Source organism: Schistocerca nitens, chromosome 3 (assembly GCF_023898315.1).
Source record: "Schistocerca nitens isolate TAMUIC-IGC-003100 chromosome 3, iqSchNite1.1, whole genome shotgun sequence".
In the NCBI taxonomy this organism is placed as follows: Eukaryota; Metazoa; Arthropoda; class Insecta; order Orthoptera; family Acrididae; genus Schistocerca; species Schistocerca nitens.
In genome coordinates, this window is record NC_064616.1 from 618,884,010 (window position 1) to 618,906,660 (window position 22,651).

The window sequence follows — 22,651 nt, forward strand, 5'->3', positions numbered from 1 at the left end:
TTTTGTTGATGGTAGATGCTTCGGAATTCGGGATCGGTGCTGTGCTTGCGCACAAAGATGGCTCGCATGATCGCCCTATTGCCTTTGCTTCAAAATTGCTCTCATCTGCGCAAAGAAATTATTCACAAATAGAGAAAGAAGCTTTAGCTCTCGTGTTTGGTGTTACCAAGTTCCATGACTTCTTGTATGGTCGTCACTTTACCATCATCACGGACCACAAACCTTTGACATCGCTTTTTCATCCGAACAAGCCTGTACCTCCACGTACAGCGCAGAAATTCATTCGCTGGTCACTTTTTCTCTCGCAGTACCGCTACGATATCTTGTATCGGTCCACTGCTAAGCACGGAAACGCTGATGCGTTGTCCCGTTTGCCTGTTGCTGAGGATAAAGCATTCGATTCTTCCGAACTTGCTTGCATGTTCATTGATTCGGAAACCGATGACGTGGTCGAATCGTTTCCGATTGATTTTCGTCGTGTGGCTACAGCCACCGCTGCTGACCCTGTCCTTGCTACTGTTTTGCGTTTTGTTGCTACGCAATGGCCCTTGTCAAAGTCACGGATCGAAGATCCTTTGGTTCGCCGTTTTTTTGCTCACAAGGAGAGACTTTTTGTACGACGTGGTGTTTTGTTGTTGCGTTCTGATAATGATCAATCCCGAGTCGTAGTCCCACGTTCGTTTCAGTCCTCTGTCTTAAAGCTTCTTCACCAAGGACATTGGGGTATAGTGCGTACGAAACAACTTGCTCGTCAGCACTGTACTTGGTTCGGAATCGATGCTGCGATTACGAAAATGTGCTCCTCTTGCGTGGCGTGTGCCGAACAACAATCCGCACCGCCGCGGAAATTCTTTGCATGGCCGAAAGCCACTTCCCCTTGGCAACGCTTGCACATCGATTTTGCTGGTCCATTCTGGAATGCTCGATGGTTGGTTGTGGTCGATGCTTTCAGTAATTTTCCTTTTGTTGTCCGGATGTCTTCCACAACGTCTTCTGCCACAATCCAAGCCTTGTCTGCTATCTTTTGCATTGAAGGTCTTCCGCAGACTATTGTTTCCGACAATGGCCCACAATTCATGTCCGCCGAATTTCAGTCATTCTGCAGGGCCAATGGTATTCAACATCTGACATCCGCGCCGTTTTCGCCTCAGTCAAACGGTGCCGCTGAACGATTGGTCCGGACTTTCAAGTCACAGATGTTGAAATTGAAAGAGTCGCATTCTCGGGAGGACGCTTTGTTGCTCTTTTTGTCTTCGTATCGCTCTCAGCCTCGCGATGGTCGCTCGCCGGCTGAATTGCTCCATGGTCGATCTCATCGCACCTTGATGTCTTTGCTGCATCCGCCACATCGGGTTCCTGTGCAGCGGCAGACTCCTGCTTTTGCTCCTGGCGACGTTGTCTATTATCGCAACTATCGCGGTTCACGGCGTTGGCTCGCAGGGCGCATTCTTCGCTGCCTCGGCCGCGCGATGTATTTGGTTTTGGGGGCCTCTGGTGAGGTGCGTCGGCATCTCAATCAGCTGCGCCTCTGCCGTCGCCTGGGTTCTGCCGCTCCCCGTCTGTTTTCAGCGACGGAGCCGTCAGGTCAGCGCCTTGGGGACCCATCTACTGGCTCGCCTCATCCCCAGGTGTTACCGACGCTGCCTTCCATTTTGCCCCATGGCGTCGCGCCGCCGCCGCCGCAGCAGCCGCCGCAGCCGCCGCCGGCGCCGCCAGCAGTGGACGCTTCGCTGCAGCCGCCACGCGCCTCCCTGGGTCACGCGCCGCCGCTCGCTTCCCGTGACCAGCCGTCCTCCGCCATGGACCTCTTGCCCGCTCCGGACCAGATGTCGTCTTCGCCCGTCGGGTGCTCCGACCACATGGAGGTCAACCCTTCGGCCCCTCTTGTCTCCTTACGTGCGCATACACCTCATGTTGACGTGCACCCTGGACTAGGTTTGCAGGCGTTTCCTAGCTCCCCTCGGACCGAATGGCCGGGTGCGGGTGGCACAGCCTCGCCTGTTGTTAGGCTCCCCACCTCATCGCATACGTCGACATGGGGTCCTCCCCACGGCGGGCGGAAGCCTTATCTCACGACCGTTCGCCGATTTGCGGGGGAGGAATGTGGTGTCACCGCTAGACACCACACTTGCTAGGTGGTAACTTAAATCGGCCGCGGTCCTGTAGTACATGTCGGACCCGCGTGTCGCCACTGTGTAATCGCAAACCTAGCGCCACCACATGGCAGGTCACAAGACACGGACTAGACCTCGCCCCAGTTGTACGGACGACATTGCTTGCGACCAGAAGTACGACGCCTTCCTCTCATTTGCCGAGAGACAGATAGAATAGCCTTCAGCTTAGTCCATAGCTACTACCTAGCAAGGCGCCATTTGTATCAGTGCTTATAGCTTACTACTATTCAAGAGATGTATTCCAACAAGAGAATAAAAGTTAAGTAACATCTACGTACTTTTCTTCTTATTCATTAATAAGTCTCATGTTCCAGAACTTCAAGCCCGTCTGTGTTAGTTTAGCGTGCACCTAGCTACCTCATTGTGTCTATGCTGTATGAGCTAGACACAACAGTTACAGCTACAGTAGTTTGGTTCGAGTCGTAAGCTTAGCAGTTAAGCTTTACCAGATGGCCATTGCTATGCGTCAGGCACTCTGTCTGTATTTATACGGGTGGCCTTCCTTTTTCACGTGCTTCGTCTGGTTTGAATTGATTGCTCATTTTTCTTTGATCTGACAAGCGCCGTTTTCTTTGTTATAGGTGTTTACGTCACTCTAAGCTGAAAATGCATTACTGTACTGTGTCATGCATTGTTTGTCGCATTCTGATAATGAGTGTTTACGACCTGTCGCCGCTCGCGGCATGGCTTGCTTTTGTGCGCACTACCGCTGTTTACAATTTGTTTTTAAAAAGAGAGGAATCTACTCATTAGCGAAACAATTGCAAGAGACTGCTATTTGTTGTTACTTACACTTCTGCTTTCTTTGATAATGATCAACAAGAACCAAATAACAGACTGCGTATGATAGATGTTCTGAACGAGAGTTTAGCGAAAATTTTTCTCCGTTTGAAAATCTTTGCAGGCGAGGCTCTTTAGTACATTACATTTTGCACAGAAATTAGAGTCATCTTAGATTTACAAATCTAATCAATTGCTGTGCTTCATTTCTGACTGAATCACTATTAGGCATAAGAATAATACGAATATGAACATGACATGATATGTATATTCTTCCGTGTTTGCTGTTGTCTCACTCTAGTTTCGTAGTTTATTAGGCAGACAGGATTTAAATGAGATAGCAGCAAACACGAAACAATAATCGCAAAATGTTTATATTCGTATTATTCTTATGGTGAAGAGAATACTGCATGTGATTCACAATTCATAAAAGTTCCTATTTGCAACCATCTCTTCTCACAGGTAGGAAAAAATTCAGAACGTAGAGTTGGCCATATTGACAAGTAGAGTTGGCCATCTTTCCAGTCGGATTTTCGTAGTACATCGAAATGCTGCTACATTCGAAGATGAACAATACGGAATTTGTATTTACTTCGTTGGATAATGTATGAAAATGCAGTGGTCGAAACTCAGGGCGGAGAAAAAAACTCGTCTTCAACCTTTTTTTAAATTTATTTACTGACGCGACGCAGAGGATTTGGTACCAGTATTTATTTTTGTGCCTAGAAAGCATGCCTGTGTAGCGCTACATATATTCGACAGCAGAAGTTAGTTGTGGCGGCACCCACAAACATTTTTCAGAACTTCCGCTTGCTTTTCACTCGAACTCGAAATCTGTGACTTACAGTATTGAGGGCCCCCTTTTCAGACCTGAAAGAGGGAAGTAAAAATGAGGGTGTAAAAAAAAAATATGGACATCACAAATTAACTATGTTCTAATCATGTTAATGGAGATCAGGAAAGAAATACTGCGGGGGTTAAGAACCACCAGAGTCCAATCAGGGTGAGCGTGATAACATAGAGAGTGACGAGATGGACAAGCATCATGGGGGAAGGGAGTGATGGACACAGATAGGAGGGAGGAGGAGACGGACAGAGAGCGGGGGGAGGAGGAAATGGACAGAGACGGGGGGGGGGGGGGGGGAGGAGGATACGGACAGAGACGGGGTGGGGGGGGGAGGAGGATATGGACAGAGACAGGGGGGAGGAGGATATGGACAGAGACAGGGGGGAGGAGGATATGGACAGAGACGGGGGAGGAGGTGGCGACAGATAGAGACGTGGGGGAGGGGGGAGAGGGAGGAGGAGGACATGGATGGGGGGGAGGAAGAAGAGACGGACAGGGACGGGGGGGAGGAAGAAGAGACGGACAGGGACGGGGGGGAGGAGGAGACGGACAGGGACGGGGGGAGGAGGAGACGAACAGAGACAATGGGGAGGAGATGAGCAGAGACGGGGGCGGAGGAATGAGACGAGCAGAGATGGGGGGGTGGAGGAGACGGGGGTGGAGGAGGAGACGGACAGGGAGCAGGGGGGAGGAGATGGGGGAGGAGAAGATGGACAGGGAGCAGGGGAGAGGAGATGGGGGGAGAGGAGATGGGGGGAGAGGAGATGGGGGGAGAGGAGATGGGGGGAGAGGAGATGGGGGGAGAGGAGATGGGGGGAGAGGAGATGGGGGGGGGAGGATGAGACGGACAGGGAGCAGGGGAGAGGAGATGGGGGGGAGGAGACAGACAGGGAGCAGGGGAGAGGAGATGGGGGGAGAGGAGATGGGGGGAGAGGAGACGGACAAGGAGCAGGGGGGAGGAGGAGATGGACAGACAGATGGGGGGGAGGATACGGACAAGCAGAAGGGGGGAGGAGGATATGACAGAGAGAAGGGAGAGAGGAAGAGATGGAGGAGGAGGAGGAGGAGGAGGAGGAGGAGGAGTAGAAGGAGGAGAAGGAGGAGGAGGAGGGGGGATGAGAAGAAGAGGAGGATGAAATTGACAGAGTGGGGGGGGGAGTGGAGGAAATTGACAGAGGGGGGGAGTGGAGGAGGAGGAGGAGGAAACTGACAGAGAGGGGGGGGGGGAGATGTGGACGAGGAGGAAATTGACAGCGCGGGGGAGAAGCAGACTAGGAGGAAATTTACAGAGGGGGGGGGGGGGGGGGAAGGAGGAGTAGGACTAATAGAAGAATCAGACAAGTACATACCTGGGCAGTACCGGGTACTCAGCTTGTAATGTTAATAAAAAGCATACAGCATCAAATTCCACAGTTTCACTTGCTTCTCATGTGCATTTATTCTTAAATAGTTTATCATAAACTGGCTTACTGCTTTATTTTATAAAAGAATTTGAACCTTAGTTTAATAGCTATATATCATACTTTTTATGTTATTGTGCATACTTTTGCAAATTTTTGGTCATACGATATTTCTGTTCATATAGTGGTGATTTTCAGGCCATAGAAATTCTATTCTTTAAGAATAATGATAAACGTGGTTGTCACATGACACTCAGTGGAATGTAATAATTTCAGTGAACATTATCCACAGTTTACACTAACGCTACACAAAACACAAGATGTTTCAAACAGGGAATGGTATAACAAAAGAAATAAAACAGTACATACATAAGAAATAAAACAGTACATACATAAAAAATAACCTAATTGCCCTCATAGCAATCTCCTCAGTCACAAGTCAGTATGAAAGTCAGTATGAAAGTACCTTCCAAAAAAGTTGGCCTCCTTAATATCTGTTGTCGTATTACAATGCCCACAAAATCTTGTTTCATAGTCATACGCATTCTCTCTCCAGAACTTCTCTAATGGAGATATATTATCAGTTGATGGTATAGATGGGCCTGATGAATCATCGTCTGATGAGCCACTATCTGAAATAATTAATGTAATTTCATTGTTCATTAAAGTTGGAAACATCATGCAGTAGTACATGCATATTTGTGAACTACAATTGTTAATGCGTCCATAAGGAGTAATGGACGACTCTTACAATGATTATCAGAGTTTAAATTTATCCACAATAGGCCACAGCAGTCAATTTGTAGTTGTACACGACACTTTTGTCATCACAAAAAAGAGCAAATGATGAAGGAAAGGCACTGTAGCAAAATATCTTCCAAAATTAACTTAGTATTACTTACGTAAATGAATAGTTGAACAGTGCATAGTTCACAAATAAATGAACTGCCAATTCTTAACTTACAAATCATTAGTCCTGCAGGGCAGCAAAGATACAATTTGTAATAAAGACACATTTTTATGATACAAAAAGTTATTCCTGGAAAATTCTTGTCTCTGTTTACACATACAGTTCTGACACATTTGAAGTTTAATTTAGTTACAACAGTCTGCCACAATTCATTATAAAATGATACAGTGTTTAAGACAGGCTGTTAGTATGACTTCATTATTTGTAATTAGTTTTGATTATGTCAATCACTGCAGAAATGTGTTTTTCATTGGCTGGTGGGTAGCTGATATGAACCAGTGCCCAGAAGCACAGAGCTTGCCTTTATATATCTGTTTTTCTGGAAGTAGCTTGTAGCTGACAGCAAAATTGAGGTATGGGACCTGCCACTTGTGAAGATTATAAGACTGCAAAACATGAAAGTCACAGACTGAGATGACACTGATGTGATACACCTAAGCAAAAAAAATTATTGCTGGGAACTCCACCAGATGTACATCACGAGTATCAGCCACATGAAGTTTTACAATACAGTAAAACACAAGAGAAAAGACACAAAGTACGAAAGTTATTAATTTTTGAAATATTTTGGCTCTATGGAAATAAAAACAAAGGTAATGGCCACACCACTAAAGGTGTATCTCACACCAGATAGAAATTTTACACATAGATGAGCGAGGCATAAAATCACACCAGCTAAATCGAAGTACTCTATCAGGAAACCTACAGTTCCAAATTTTATCAAAGACCTAGATGCCACATTTTTATCCTCTCAGCTCCACCTCCATAAGTACTATCCTTGAAGTATCTGAGGACACTTGCCATTTATTTTCAAAGATAACTGCTGCAACTATATTTATTTATTAAAGCACTGAAACAGGAAAAGGGTCACAGAATCTAATGGAAACATATCTTTCCAAGCCATGAAGATCCACACGATTGCAAAATTGTGTTTTATGTAACTTAGTAAGCCCTAAGACATGTAACAGCACCTATCGACAAGTTATAATTACACTAACAGTTCTCTTTCCATTCTTCCTGGTAGTTTTTGTGCTGCTACTCAGCATAACATACAACTTTGTCCACTTACAATAAGATAACATGACAATATGAGACACTACGTAAGTTAAGACATTGGCTTTTTACGTAAAACAGCTTCAGTTGTTCCTGAGAGGAACAATGCACAGACTTTCTGCCATTGTCAGAATGCTGGTGAAATATGAGTTATCTATGGAGATCTTTAGAGATCTACTGTGGAGCAATGCTCCAGTGTGTGTCACTGCTGCAAATTTAAATCAGTGGAGGCTTCTGAATGGAAAAGGAACAGTAATGTGCTTCAATTTGTTCAGTTTATATGAGAATGTTCTAAAATTGGTCTAAATAAATTTTAAGAGTGATGCAAATCATCTGACAATATAATTGTAGAATCATCTTCTACTGAATGTTCTTGAGTAACATGTTAGTGACCTGCATATTGCTCATTTCTGAATCTTAGAGGCAAAATTTGCTTATATTTGTACAATTTTTGTGTCAGTAAGCCATCATTTTTCTCCACATGCACTCCATTAATGAAGAAGATCATCATCTGACACTATTCATACAATAAGAACAACACACTTCCATACATTCCCCCAGGATTGCATCAGTTGTGCATTACAACAGGCATCTTGTGGTATTTGATACTGGTTGTTATGCTGTTTCTTATGGATCTCATCACTAAACTGTAATATACAGCAAAATGTACCTGCTCTACAGACGAAAAGCATATTCTCGTAATGCAACACAATATGCAGAGGTGTCTGATAAACAGAGGACAGTTAACTTTAACAGTTAAAGGTGAGACAGCACAAACTGTTAAAGGACTGTGTGTAAATGTTTAGAAAGTGAAAACAGATGATTGTGACAATGTACATAGTTTAGCAGTGTATATGTTTGTAAAACAAAGAAACAAATTTCATATCTTATTACTATAAAAAGAAAACAGTGTACTATCGACTGAGAAACACCAGTAGTGCCGCTGCTGTCTCAAAGAAAAATAACAAACTGTCAGGAAAAAGTCAACAGCAATTAGATATTCCAACCTGAATGTATGGAATCAATTTACAACAATAAAACTTTAAACTGTCAGCTTTATTTTAGTTCATGTATTAATGGCAGCTTCTTCAAATACCTGCTTGTACAGCACAAGGCACAGCGTGATAGCTTGCTAGACAAGAAAGTGGACCAGGCCCGCATCGAATTCATGCATCGGATTAATGACTGTGGGCTTGTATTCTGGTCACATGGGCAGTTTCTATGGTTGTTTGGACAAACGCAGGCTGGTCCCCAACTTCTACCTCACGATAGGCAAACAGTTAAAATATGATAGAATACAGACCAAAGTTTACACGCTTCACAGGCAGATGGTGTACACAACTTCCCTCCCTTAGATTACTACAGGGATTCCCATTTGAGTTCACGAAGCATCTCGATCAAACCTACTGGTAACAAATTTAGCTACACACCTTTGGACTGCTTTAGTGTCTTCCTTTAATCTGAACTGGTGGAGATCCCACACTCTCTTGCTGTACTCAAGATGGTTTGCACTAGTGTTCTATACACTGTCTCCTTAATAGATGAGCCACAACTTCCTAAAATTTTCCTAGAAAAATCAAAGTTTACCATTCACCTTTATCAAAGTTTATCATTCACCTTCCATATTACCATCCTCTTACATGCTTGTCCCATTTCATATTGCTCTGCAACATCGTGCACAAGTATTTAATTGACATGACTGTGCCAAGCAGCACACTACTAATGCTGTATTCCAGCATTATGGAATTACTGTTCCTACTTATCTGTAATAACCTGCATTTTTCTACATTTAGAGCAAACTGCCATTCATGTGGGTGTGATGACAGCAAAGGCATCCAGCCATGAACTTAAATTAAAAAAATAAAAATTTGCCAAATCCTCAAAACATGGACCATACAATAGACGGGATAAATGTTAGGGACGAAACAAAGAAAGTGGTAGCTTCTTTGAGCTCTGATTTGCTCATTGGTGTAAATATTTGGCAAGCTTAAAAACTGTACATAAACAGAAGTGTACATGTATCATTTTAACATGGTCTCTGAGGCTAAAAGCAGCCAATCGCTGTATATCAATAAATTTTAATTTTTGACAAAAATTATTTAAAAACAGTCTTGATCACATGGCTGTGATCAAGAATGTTTCTAAATAATTTCATGACAATAAAGATTGCTGTTCTCTAACAATGTTATATAAAATTATTTTTGCAAAAAGTTTACATTCACACTGGAACAACACTTTTAACCTTTAGCAAGTCCATATTGATAGTAAACCTACTATATAGTAATTTATTTCACCCCATTAAGTTCAGGAAATGTCCACAGAAATTAGTAAGCCAGGTGATCTAGCCCCACTGTTAGTAGTTCCAGAATTAAAATTGAAACCCTCTGCCTTCTGATAAACACACTGATCTGAGCAAATGCAAGCAGTGTGGTAAGCCCTGTTTTGACTCACTGACAGACACTAGTGAAGATGCTCACTGGGAATGAAAACTGATAGTACCACTACAGAAGTAACACAAGAAAAACCTAGAGATTGAACATTATGGTCCCGTCAACAAACAGGTTATCAGAGATTGTATATGTAACACACTTAGTTGCCCTGAAGGCACACAGTTAGCATCACAAGGAGAAAACAAGAGTAAGTGCAAGTTTTCTATGGGCAATGTCAATTTGAATAAAATTCTATTGGGCATTAGGCCACATTATTTTGAAGCTATTAAATCATCCACAACAAAAAAGGGGTGTCATAAAAAGTCTTGTCGATCGAGCGGAACGGATATGTACACCTGAACATTTGGATGCTGAAGTGAAACATCTGAAGCAGGCTTTTGAAAAAAACGGCTACTCAAGAAAAGAGATAAATAGAATTTTGCGTCCAAGGAATAGAAGACCAAAAGATAAGAATGAACCACAACGACAGAAAAATACAGTATTTCTCCCTTTTATTAAAAAAGTAACAGATCGGATCGGTAAGATTTTACGAAAACATGACATAAAACCTGTCTTTAAACCAACAAAGAAAATAAGTCAAGTACTACGCTCTGTGAAGGATAAACGCCCTCCCCTGTCGACATGTGGTGTGTATAAAATTCCATGTACCTGTGGTAAAGTTTATATTGGTTCTACCATAAGAAGCGTAAACACGCAACTGAAAGAGCATAAAAGTCTTTGTCGACTTGGAAAAATAGAAAAATCAGCTGTAGCGGAACATGCTCTTCAACCAGGCAACCACCAAGTGAAGTTTTCGGATACCGAAGTTTTATCTACAACGTTAAATTACTATCCACGGCTATATAGAGAAGCTATTGAAATTTATAAACGTCATGATAATTTTAATAGGAAAGAGGAGGCTATGAAACTTAGCAATATATGGACAGTGGCTCTACAAAATTGCTAACAATTTTTATATTTGACAAGGTGGTAATCGATAGTCAACCTTATCTTTGCTATGGATTATCACTGCTCATCACGTGTCACCTGAACCATGCCCCCCTTTCTCACAATATATAAGTCGCTCTCAGACACCCGACCAGTTAGTCGGCAAGACTCAGCGGAGCAGCGCCTCTGAGGAAGTCCAGCGCAGTCCTGGACGAAACGTAAGGAGCAGAAAAGTTCTTGGACCACGACCTCACATCCCGGAAAGTATATCAACAGCCATGTCATACGGTCGTGAAAGCCTTCATTCTACATTCCCCAAGGTAGTGTTATAGGCCCTTTGCTGCTCCTTATCTATATAAATGATTTGGGAAACAATCTGAGGAGCCGTCTTAGGTTGTTTGCAGATCATGCTGTCATTTATTGACTAATAAAGTCATCAGAAGATCAAAACAAATTGCAAAACGATTTAGAAAAAATATCTGAATAATGCGAAAATTGGCAGTTGAACCTAAATAACAAAAAGTGTCAGGTCATCCACATGAGTGCTAAAAGGAATCAATTAAACTTCAGTTACACAATAATGATGATGTGATGATGATGATGATGATGATGATGATGATGATTTGTGGTTTGTGGGGTGCTCAACTGCGCGGTTATCAGTACCCATACAAATTCCCAAGCTTTTCAGAGTCCAAACTCACCACTTTCATTAATGATGATGAAATGATGAGGACAACACAAACACCCAGCCATCTCGAGGTACGTTACACAATAAATCAGTCATACATAAAGGCCATAAATTCAACTGAATACCTAGGTATTACAATTACAACCAACTTAAATTGGTAGGAACACACTGAAAATGTTGTGGGGAAGGCTAACCAAAGACTGTGTTTCATTGGCAGGACACTTAGAAAATGTGACAGATCTATTAAGGAGACTGCCTACACTACACTTGTCCGTCCTCTTTTAGAATACTGCTGCGCATTGTGGGATCCTTACTAGATAGGACTGATGGAGTACATCAAAGAAGTTCAAAGAAGGGTAGAACATTTTGTATTATTGAGAAATATGGGAGAAAGTGTCACTGAAATGACACAGGATTTGGGCTGGACATCATTAAAAGAAAGGCGTTTTTCATTGCGACAGAATCTTCTCATGAAATTCCAATCACAAACTTTCTCCTTCAAATGCAAAAATATTTTGTTGAGACCCTCCTACATATGAAGAAATGATCACCAGGATAAAATAAGGGAAATCAGAGCTTGTACGGAAAGATATATGTGTTCGTTCTTTCCACACGCTAACCGATCGAGGTGGCGCAGTGGTTAGACACTGGACTCGCATTCGGGAGGACGACGGTTCAATCCCGCATCCGGCCATTCTGATTTAGGTTTTCCATGATTTCCCTAAATCACTCCAGGCAAATGCTGGGATGGTTCCTCTGACAGGGCATGGCCGACTTCCTTCCCCATCCTTCCCTAATCCGATGAGTCCGATGAGACCGATGACCTCACTGTCTGGTCTCCTTCCCCACACAACCCAACCCCAATCCACACGCTATATGAGATTGGAATAATAGCGAATTGTGAAGGTGGATTCAGTGAACCCTGTGCCAGGCACTTAAATGTGATTTGCAGAGTATCCACATAGAAGTAGATATGAATGAGGAAGAACAGTGCAATGAAGACTTTGTGTGAGGCCTTGAGTTGTCACTAAGAAGGAGAAGTTTGTTTGCATTTTGGTGGCGATGAACACACGAAAGTCATTTCTTCAATTTCCTGAGGCTACCACAATACCCTTCAGAGTTGATTGCTGCACCACGAGGGAGGACACCAAACAGAATACCCCTTCAGAGTCCTAGAAGGCTGTCATGACTTTACTGGCAGACAGTGTGGCTCTCAACATTTTCTTCAGGGGGGAGGCGGTGTAGCACCGCTCCACAGTTTGCTGTTTTGTCTCTAGTTCGAAGTGTGAACCCATGTTTCATCACCTGTGATGATGTTCAACAAAAAATTGTCATGGTCAGCCTCATAATGTGCAAGCAATTTTGAACGGTCTTCTGTTAGGCGGCAAGGAACCCAGAGTGCAGACACCTTCAAGTATTCCAACTGGTGGACGAGTGTGTCAGCACTTCTAACAGAGAGATCCAGCTGAACAGCAAATTGTTTGATTGTGATTCATTGATCACCTCGAATGTGTGTGTCTCCACGTTCCAACACTGCAGGAGTCACAGCTGTGTGCGGTCGGCTGGCATGCAATAGAGTGGACAGGTTTACACAACCTTGTTGTGATGACAACGGATGTCTCATCCAACAACTCACCGTGCTTTTGTTCGCTGTCAGGTCTCTGCTGACATTCTGCAAGTGCGTATGAACATTTGTGAGGCTCTGGTTTGCCTCCAAAAGAAACTCAATTACAGCTCTCTGTTTGGAATGCACCTAACGCCATTTTGTTGACTATATATAGAGCCATCACATATTCAAACTTCACGAAACTATAGGGGGCTGAAGGAAGAATACTCCATGATGTATGACAACAAATTCTTCATTTTTTCAACCAAAATTGGCTGAGAAAGAAAAGTATGTTGCATTACTTATTGAATGCTCTTTGTACATCATCTTCCTTCCCAGCTGCCTCTAGGTACTTTATTTTGAATTCTGCCTATGCTTTCTCCCTTTCCGTCTATCTTTTTTTCAGCAGAAGATACATCTTGCCCTCAGTACTCATTTCTTCCTCTTACATAAATTTGTGCTGCTGGCATTAGGAACTTCGCTTATCTGCGTGGAAGTTGTATGTTCATCTGATACATTTGATGGAACTTGCATGTCTTTCATTTCATCTCATCTCATGCTCTTCCAGATAAAATGATATGGATTCAGTCTTCGCATTGTCTCTGAAATCAGTCACAATGTCTGAAACAATACTGTCCGTCTATTCTTCCAACAGAAACAGTCAAATATTGGAGACAGATCTGCAACAAAATATTTACTGTTGCACGGCATAGCCCTGCTTCTACATTCCCAGAATTAACATTTTCCCGCCGTTTACAACATTTTTTATCACTCCTGTCAAATTTCCTATGTCCACACTGTTAATCTGCACCAAATTTATAATATTCTCACAATTCACACTTTATGAAAAAATGTTTGTGGAGAAAAAAAAGATGTAAAATGACACCGGCATAACACTGACCATCAAGTAGTGTTTACAAAGATTACATGGTTAAGTTTCTTGAAACCACAGCATTCTACTTAGTGGATCTGAACTGGGAGACATATAAAACTACGTGTGGTGCCTGATGGGAGTAACTAAGTTCATTCGAATAAAGATATCATGACCAATCAGAACCATTTCCAAACTGTCTCTACTGCACATGTGCTGTTTTATGATTGTTGTGATCATCACGACACCTTTGTTAAACCATATTTAGCGTGTTTCGTCGTTTGGCCACTTGTAGCACTAGTTAATACCTTCACTCATTTTGCATTGCTCAAATGTGTTTTGGTCAAGAAGAGCAAGTTTAAAAATCTATTTATTGAAATTAATTTGTGTGCCAACTACCTCCCCCCGCCCATTTTGAGCGTTCTAAAAACTGATCAATTGTTTAATACTTTTAAACGCATCACAAAAAACATTAAATAGAAACATAAAATTATATATGGCCTGTAGTGCCATGGAGTTTTATTGGGTTTAGTTTATGATCAAGAAACAATTTTTTATAAATGTTTTTAAGTTGCTCCTCCCAAAAGTGAGACCCTGATCTATGCCTCAATCTGTACTTATTTTCAATAAAATAATGCTGAAGTAATACAAGGAAAAGAAAGAGAGAATATCGGTGACTCAAACATGTGGTTATCTGTGGGTGAAACAACAGTCATGAAGGAGATTAAGTGCCAACATCGTCGTGGGAAAACTGACGGAATCTGAACCAGGAACATACAACCTAAATGTCTCCAGGCTACTGTAAGAAACAAACATTGAGTGAGTGCTAGGGTAGTTCATGATGCATTACGTGTTCCGTGGCCTGCTCAAGAAAATGAGGGAAAAAATCTTGCTGATACTTATAGATGCAGCAGCATACATGCTTAATGTTGCTATAGCTTTGCAATTATTTCATCCTAAGGCAGTTCACATGACTTGTTTAGTATATGTCTTTACTGGTTGGCAGAGGAAATTTGAGTGAATTTTCCAGAAGCAAATGCCACGATTTCCTCTGTGAAAAGTGTGTTTGTGAAGGCACCATCAAGAAGCAAGATAGTCATTTACCTTCAGAGCCAATCCTCACGACACGGAGAACATGAATTAAGACAGCTCTAGATTATAGTGATCATTTAGAAAATGTGAAAAAGGTGTTAGACGTGATGGACAAAGCTGAAGCAGCAAATACCCTTGCTGCATGTAGTGCTTGCAATGGGACGAGTCTCCAGAGTAAATTAGTGTTTAAGATCTGTTTAAGTGAACTCCCAGCCACAACCACACATTTGGAAGAAAAAAGGATGCCTCTTATCTTCTGCCTCGCAGGTATACAGAAAGCTGTTGCCAGACACATACCAGGAGAAATAGGAAAGTGTCTTCACAATACAACTGAGAAAACAGAAGCAAAAATCCACATTTAATGTTTCTTCAGGATGTGAATAAAGTGCTACAAAGAGAATCCTAAAAAAACAACTTCAGGTTTTTTCTGTATGTGACATAGCATCTTTCTCTTACTGTTCTGTGACTTCGGGTGAAGAGAACTTTATTTCTCTTCACAAAAACAAAATTTTAAGCAACAGAAGGAAATCATTTCTTTGAGAAAACTGAGAAATACACTGACGGAAAAAGATCTTAGAGTAAGGAAATTTCAGGAATATATTTGGCTAGGCAACATATTTAAGTGATTAACATTTGAAGAGCACAGGTTAATGTTAGTGCAACGTAAGCCTTTGCAAAATAGAATGTGAAATGCTCATACATTAATAACTGTTGTAACCACCAGAAGGTTGAATGCAAGTATGCAAACATGCATGCACTGTGTTGTACATGTGCCAGATGTCAGTTGTTGGGCTGTAGCTCCATGCCTGTTGCACTTGGTCAATCATTACAGGGATGGTTAAAGCTGTTTGTGGCTGATGCTGGAGTTGTCATCCGATGATTTCCCATATGTGCTCAAATGGAGACAGATCAGATCTGGTGATCGAGTAGGCCAAGGCAACATGTTTGACACACTGTTGAGTTACAACAGAGTATGTGGGCAAGCATTATCCTGTAGGAAAACACCCCCTGTAATACTGTTCACAAATGGCAGCACAACAAGTTGAATCACCAGAATGATGCACTATTTTGCAGTCAGGGTGTGTGGGATAATCACAAAAGTGCTCCTGCTGTCATACAAAATCACACTCGCGACCACAGCTCCAGATGTAAGTCCAATGTGTCTAGCAAGCAGGCATATTGGTTGCAAGCTCTCAACGGGTCTCCTCCTAATCAACACACAACCATCACTGGCATAAAGGCAGAACCAACTTTCATAAGTAAAGACAAAAGACCTCCACCCTGCCCTCCAATGAGCTCTCGCTTGACACCACTGAAGTCGCAAACAGCGGTGGTTTTGAGTCGGGGGGAATGCATGCTACAGGGCATCTGTCTCTGAGCTATGCTTGAAATAACTGGTTTGTAACAGTTCGTAGTGTCACTGTGGTGCCAACTGCTGCTCAAATTGCTCCTGCAGATGCAGTATGATGCACCAGAGCCACACGATGAATACCATTCTCATGACCACTGCTGCCAGCAACATTTACAGTGGCTACATTCCTACCAAGTCTTTCTGCAATATCACAGAAGGAACATCACTCTTTCACGGACCTATTACATGATCTCGTTCAAACTCAGTGAGGTGTTGATAATGGCATCTTTGTCACCTCAAAGGCATTCTTAAGTAACATCAACTCACCACACCCGATCTCATAGTAACTAATGCTCACAATCATTATGGAGTGTATTTAAAGCAAACCGGATTTGTATCTTCATAGTGGCACTACTAGCATCACTCATGCATATTAATTTTGTTGATGGCTCAGTTTAAAAATAAATTTACAATTTGATTACTTCATCAAAGTTAAAACATTATGAGAAAGTTGAAATAATATATTTTATTTTTTAAGCATATTTTAAAGTTTTTAGAGCATATTTACCAGATTTTTACTGCATGGATGCATGCATATATAAACACTTTAAGGCGCATATAAATCCTACCTCTCGTAATAATGCACAATGTATGGAATGTTGCACAACATTACATATTACTTACCAGTGACATTTTCTCCACTGGCTACCAGTCATGGGGCATGTATAGAGTACATATTTTTAGTGACTCTTGCTGGCTGCATTTCTCTCATTTTCTTTTAACTTTCATACTGCATGTTTTTTACTTTTTACAATATACCATTGCATTTTAGCTCAATACTTTCTGACTTTAAATTTCCTTTCTTACCATTTGGAGGCAATTACATTTTGTGTGAGCTATGTGTTGTCACATCATCACAATTTCTCACTAGGTTTTGAACACTGTCTTTGCGCATTACTGGTACATGGTTTGACTCCATTTACGCAGCCATTCCAATGTACAAACTAAATGTATGTTGAAATTGTGACTGATCCTTCATTGGGGACATTGAGTGCTCATATGCAATATATTTTTTCAGAAGTGTAGCCTACAATTACCAACTCATATGAATAGATGATACAGGGGACATCTGTGCTGACTGTTCCTTTTTCCATTTTGTTGTATGTTACTGTATGCCTGTTTTTCTTTGCTCCCAATTGATGGGTGGATTGTGTAGGCATAGCTAGTCTGCTAATATCTTTGTTCAGATTCAGCAAGCTGCAGTTCTGTTGTTTCTAATTGCCAATTGCACTGCATAGTAGTACTGTTAATTTTTGTAACATATTTAGCATTATATTTTCAATAAAGTTTCCTTCCTCATTACAATTTGTTTCTTCTGTAGTTCATATGTATAGGTGGTATGTGTGACAATAGTGGTGATTACGTACAAAGAAAATCATTTTTTCCATTTCGTGGCACGTAATTGTGAACCATTTTGTGCGCCGATTTGGTAGGCAGTTAGTATGAGCACAGTATGTGCATTGAGAAAGTAGTAATTTCTGTTGTCCTCTATTAGCAAGCTGCAGACCTTTTGTTAATGAACAGTTACAGTGCACATTGGCACTGTATACTTTTTGTTGGCTAGTGAAAACGATACTTTTAATACACCCTTCTTCCTCTTTACTTTTCATTGGACTGTGGGTTATGAACAGATGAAAGACAAATAATGCTGCTATTTCTGATGACATTCATTCATTTTGTTTCATTTCATTTCATTGCCTGTAACTGAGCAGGTTATAGGTTCCTGTTTAGGGGACAGATTCCTTGATCTGTGATGTATGTGCTTGAAGAGTGTTTTTTGTTCTGTTTCATTAACGAGCTGCAGATTTTTTATTTTAATGACTCACTGTATTGTGCAATGATACTGTTTTGTAACATTTTAATTTTAGTTAACATTTTCATATAATACGTACACACAAGCATCTATGCTTTGGTATTTATTTGCACCAAATTCCACAGGAAAGAGTTTGTGTGACTAATTATAAAAAATATTTTTATTGAACTTAGGTGAACTGACGTGTAGCAGTGACATACAACATGCCAGAATGCACGCCTGTCACTCGTTGCTGCCCAACAGTATAACCTGTTTCCTCAGAATGCCAACATATACATTGCAATGGGTGTTCATTGTACTCAAAATGGTAAACTTATGACAAAGGTTATATGTATAATTATTGTGACTTTACCATCTCTACATGTAATGACACAATGTGTCTCATACACTTCATCTACTCAGGTCTGGTAACATTGTCATATTTGCTTAAAATAATTTCTGAATCTGTATTTGAGTAGTTTGGAAATATTTGTAGGTCAAGCTATCATCTTTATGCTTATTTTAGGTCTGATGATGTTCATCCTTGACCAACATCAATAACCTGATTGATAAACATTTGCTGCCTGTGACTGGATTTACAATAAAAGAAAAATGTTTTTAATTGTATGCTTCCTCCATAGATTTTGTAATTTTTGGAGGAATTGATTTTTAATGTAATGAATGTTACAACTCTTAATCACTCTTTGCATTCATAAGAGAATCCAGGGAAACATGTGTATAATGTTCTGGAGAGGAAAGTATGAAACTCCAGATGACACCGGTTCTGAAGTAGTTGCTCACCCCTGACTCATCCGTCATATTTGAGGTAGTTGGTTGGCAACTAGAATATAACATTCATTTCAGTAAAATGTATTCATCTCAGTGTCGCAATTTTCACAAATGTTAGCATTCAAGGCTATACAATAAGGACACGAATTCTTTCCCAAGTTGCCCTGCTCATACAAAGATTGAATATACAAGTGTCTTACAGCAACAGGATGTGTTGCATGGATGCATATGACAGGTATCTAACATGATCCTTTCCTAAAAGGAACTTCAAGGTATGCACTTGTTAGCAAGAAAGGGATGGGGTGGACAGTGGTATCGAACAGGAAGAAACTGACTGCTAAATGATATTATGTTAGTAAGTATTACATCTGCATCTCCTAATTATTTGGAAAATGCTAGATATGTAAGCAGGCAATATCAGTCATCAGCTATGCTTTATTACTTTACTTATTGTGTCCTAACCAAACAGTAGCAACAAAATTTCAAAGCTCATGATCAAATAGTCGGAATGATGCCTCATATTAAAACATTAGTGGAGTGGAACACATTCTGTCCTAGAAAACACCATGTTCCAAGTCGTCCAATGATGAACCGTGAAACTCTGAAACCAATTCTGATTCTGTCTCAAGAAAACACACAAACAAATAGATACAGCGTAACTTCAAAACATTATAATGGCAGGGAGAGGGGTTGGAGGGGGAGGCACTCATATGATAAAGATTATAAATCTTGAAGAAAAATAATAATGATATAATATTGTGGAAATTTAAACTATAGGTTAAAGCATGCAATAACAAATTGAGTCTAATCAAGATGATTCATTGTGCAAAAACTAATATGGTAGTCTGGAAATGAGAGAAAAACATGCCCCCTGTAATTTAAACATACTCATCAAGAAAAAGAGAGATATAATCATAAATCACAAATGTAAGATATAAAATGTTAAAAAATGCATAAAACTGAAAAACTAGCAGTATTACCTTCTTCTAAATCCCGCATGTAGCCTTTGGCAAGAATGACGTCTTTCGTAAGAGCTTTGCATGCTGGTTGATCTGAGTGTTCTGGGTATTTCACTTTAAATGCTTTTAAACACTTTGAAGCTTCGTTTATCCACTGTAGTTCATACAAGCACCTTGCAAGCCTGCAATATCACAATACAATGCAAAGTTTAATAAAAACATGAAAATGGTCGCAACCAATTCTACTACAATATGTTTTTAAAAAAATGTATGAAAACTTAAAGAAAATCAAAGATGTAATATCACCTCGCATTGGGAAACAATGGAGAAGGAAATCAATCATGTCCTTTCCAAGGTGGCTCATGAACAGATGAGAGACAAATAGCACTGTTTATATCCGATGACACTCATTCATTTCATTTCATTTCATTGCCTCTAACTATGAGTACATTATATTCTCCTTTTTAGGGGATGGATTGCATGGGCTGTGATGAATGTGCTCAAAGGGGTACCCTAAGTGAATAATCAATTACAAACACCTACATCTGGTGGATATCATAATGCCAGCATTCTGGAAGATTCCAAGATTCCAGTAAGTAATGGTTCACAGCAACTGGCGGGGAGTCTCCCATAACATCATGCACACTTGGGCCGATGCAGAAGTAGTAGTTCAGTCAGGGACTAGTGGCCAATAATGACAGTCGAGGAGTGACTTCAGTGATGGAACAGTTATGCTAATCTGAAGAAACGTCCACACGATTAAGATTTTGATGAGCACAGTGGACAGATTAAGTAATTTCATAATTTTAGAAGACATTTTGCTAATGCATTGGCAAGGAATCTGAAGTTATAAGTGGAACTGAAATTTCTGAACACTACCTGTGTTGCCACAATTAATGGCACATGGGTATTTCAACATTAATAAAGTGACCACTGATATTATCAGTTCTTGGAAGAAGTTATACTGTGTTTCTCTATGTCAGTTTAATCCTTCACAGTGTACTTTCCAAGTTCAATTTTACATTGGGGCTAAACATAATGACTGCTGTGAATTTGCATCTGAGTCAGTCCAAAATTAATAAACTGTATTTCCATTAAGAGATCTTTATCACTTCAAATATCATTAAATATAGATCCCTATAATCTTAGAAAACAGTGCAAAGGCTGGTTTCAGGCATACGGTAGAGTTCAACAACCATCTACATATCTGGATGTAATAGCCAACTATTAAATAAGAAAGGGGGTGGTTAAAAAGGCAACCATCCTGGCATCTGAAACTGTTTTAGGAAAACCTAAATCTGGATAGGTGTATGGGGATTTGAATCCCCATCCTCCCAAATGCAAGTCCAAAGTATTAAATATTGTGCCATCTCATTCAGTAGGGCAGTTACACATAAGATCTTCAGTAGATGTTCATATGTCATATTAGTGATATTAACTGTTTGACGTAACCTGGTTGTTGGTAGTAGCATTGTGTAGTCCCAAATGGATTCTATTTCGTAGCTAACCACCATTCGTTTAATTTATTTGGTAAACAAGTAGATTTCTGCAGAAACATATTTGTAGTAAATTCCTCATCCAGTGTTCCCGAGTTCAATGATTTAATTAATTGAACTTGCAACTGCATAATGACCACCTTAAGGTTAAAAACCAGTTGCACTTTAATATGCCATAACGAATTGCAAACTGGAGGTGCAGCTCTCAAACGTCTCTCTGGGCATTCTGAAGATAATGTGTGCTATATTGAATTGTACTTTAAAATTTAGTATTTTATTCTAATTTCTTCACACACACACACACACACACACACACACACACACACACACAATGCAAAATATGGAATGTCTTCAAAAATTTCTTGCATGAATATAGTTACTATAAATTTGTGCTAGTATGAAATTTGTATATTTTAGCTACAGTTCTGAAGAGTGATTGACCTCAAATCATCAACATGAGTACTACATAACAGAAGGCACAATACATGGTGAGGCTCATTTAAATATCATCAGAAAAAAAGACTAAGTGAAACTACAGGACTACATTATGAACAAAAAGAATGCCTCATTCAGTATCAGTTCATGAATAGCACAATAAATTCACTGAGAAGTTTTAAGCAGCATATAACGCACAGAGTGTCCAACAAAGAGTATTGGAAGCACATCAAGTTTTATTGACTGATGCAAAAATAGTTTCAATATGTACTTCTATGATTATAATATGACTCATACACTTATCAGTTCATCTGTGGCCGTAATTATGTAATTAAATTGTAAAATGACCTCCTGGGTACCATGTATTTATTTGTATTTAACATCACACTTTGAATCAAAGGTCAAACATATTCAGTAATAATGATTATTTTAGCTTTCAGAGCCACAAATGATATGCGCATGCAGATTTTGCATTGAAATGCATGGCCACATATTATAAAAATTAAGTTGAAATTCTATTTTAATTCTCAGAAGCTTTTGGTACAGTTTTGTAGCCTTTATTTTATAAGATGCGAAATACTGCCAAGAACCTCATATGCCTGCTGTGCTAGGGCATGTAGCAAACACTGTAATTCTGAAGCCTGTTTAAATTTATATGTACACAGTGTAGCAGAATGAACACCTTGATTTTTGAAAAGCCATGCATATATACATACATCTGGAATATGCACGGTGCCCCCCCCCCCCCCCCTCCAAACTGCCCAAGTTCAACACTATTTCACAGATCATATATAATGAAATGTACTTAAGACTGTGAAGAGCAGTTTTTTATTTAAAAAATGTGAAAAAGGTCACTATGATGAATTAACATTATACAATATGCATACAAAAAATTAATGTAATCTTCAGCA

General features: G+C 40.4%; 1 protein-coding gene across 3 annotated transcripts in view; it reads right to left on the reverse strand.

The window, feature by feature from the left end:
* LOC126248554 (WD and tetratricopeptide repeats protein 1-like) overlaps positions 1–22,651 on the reverse strand; it is a 208,142-nt gene that overhangs the window by 52,856 nt on the left and 132,635 nt on the right. For all 3 annotated transcript variants that reach the window (XM_049949637.1, XM_049949635.1, XM_049949636.1), the window contains exons 12-13: positions 19,831–19,991; positions 5,668–5,833 (exon numbers count right to left, since the gene is read on the reverse strand). In XM_049949637.1, the coding sequence (XP_049805594.1) occupies positions 5,668–5,833; positions 19,831–19,991 (327 nt within the window). The remainder of the gene's footprint in view (positions 1–5,667; positions 5,834–19,830; positions 19,992–22,651) is intronic.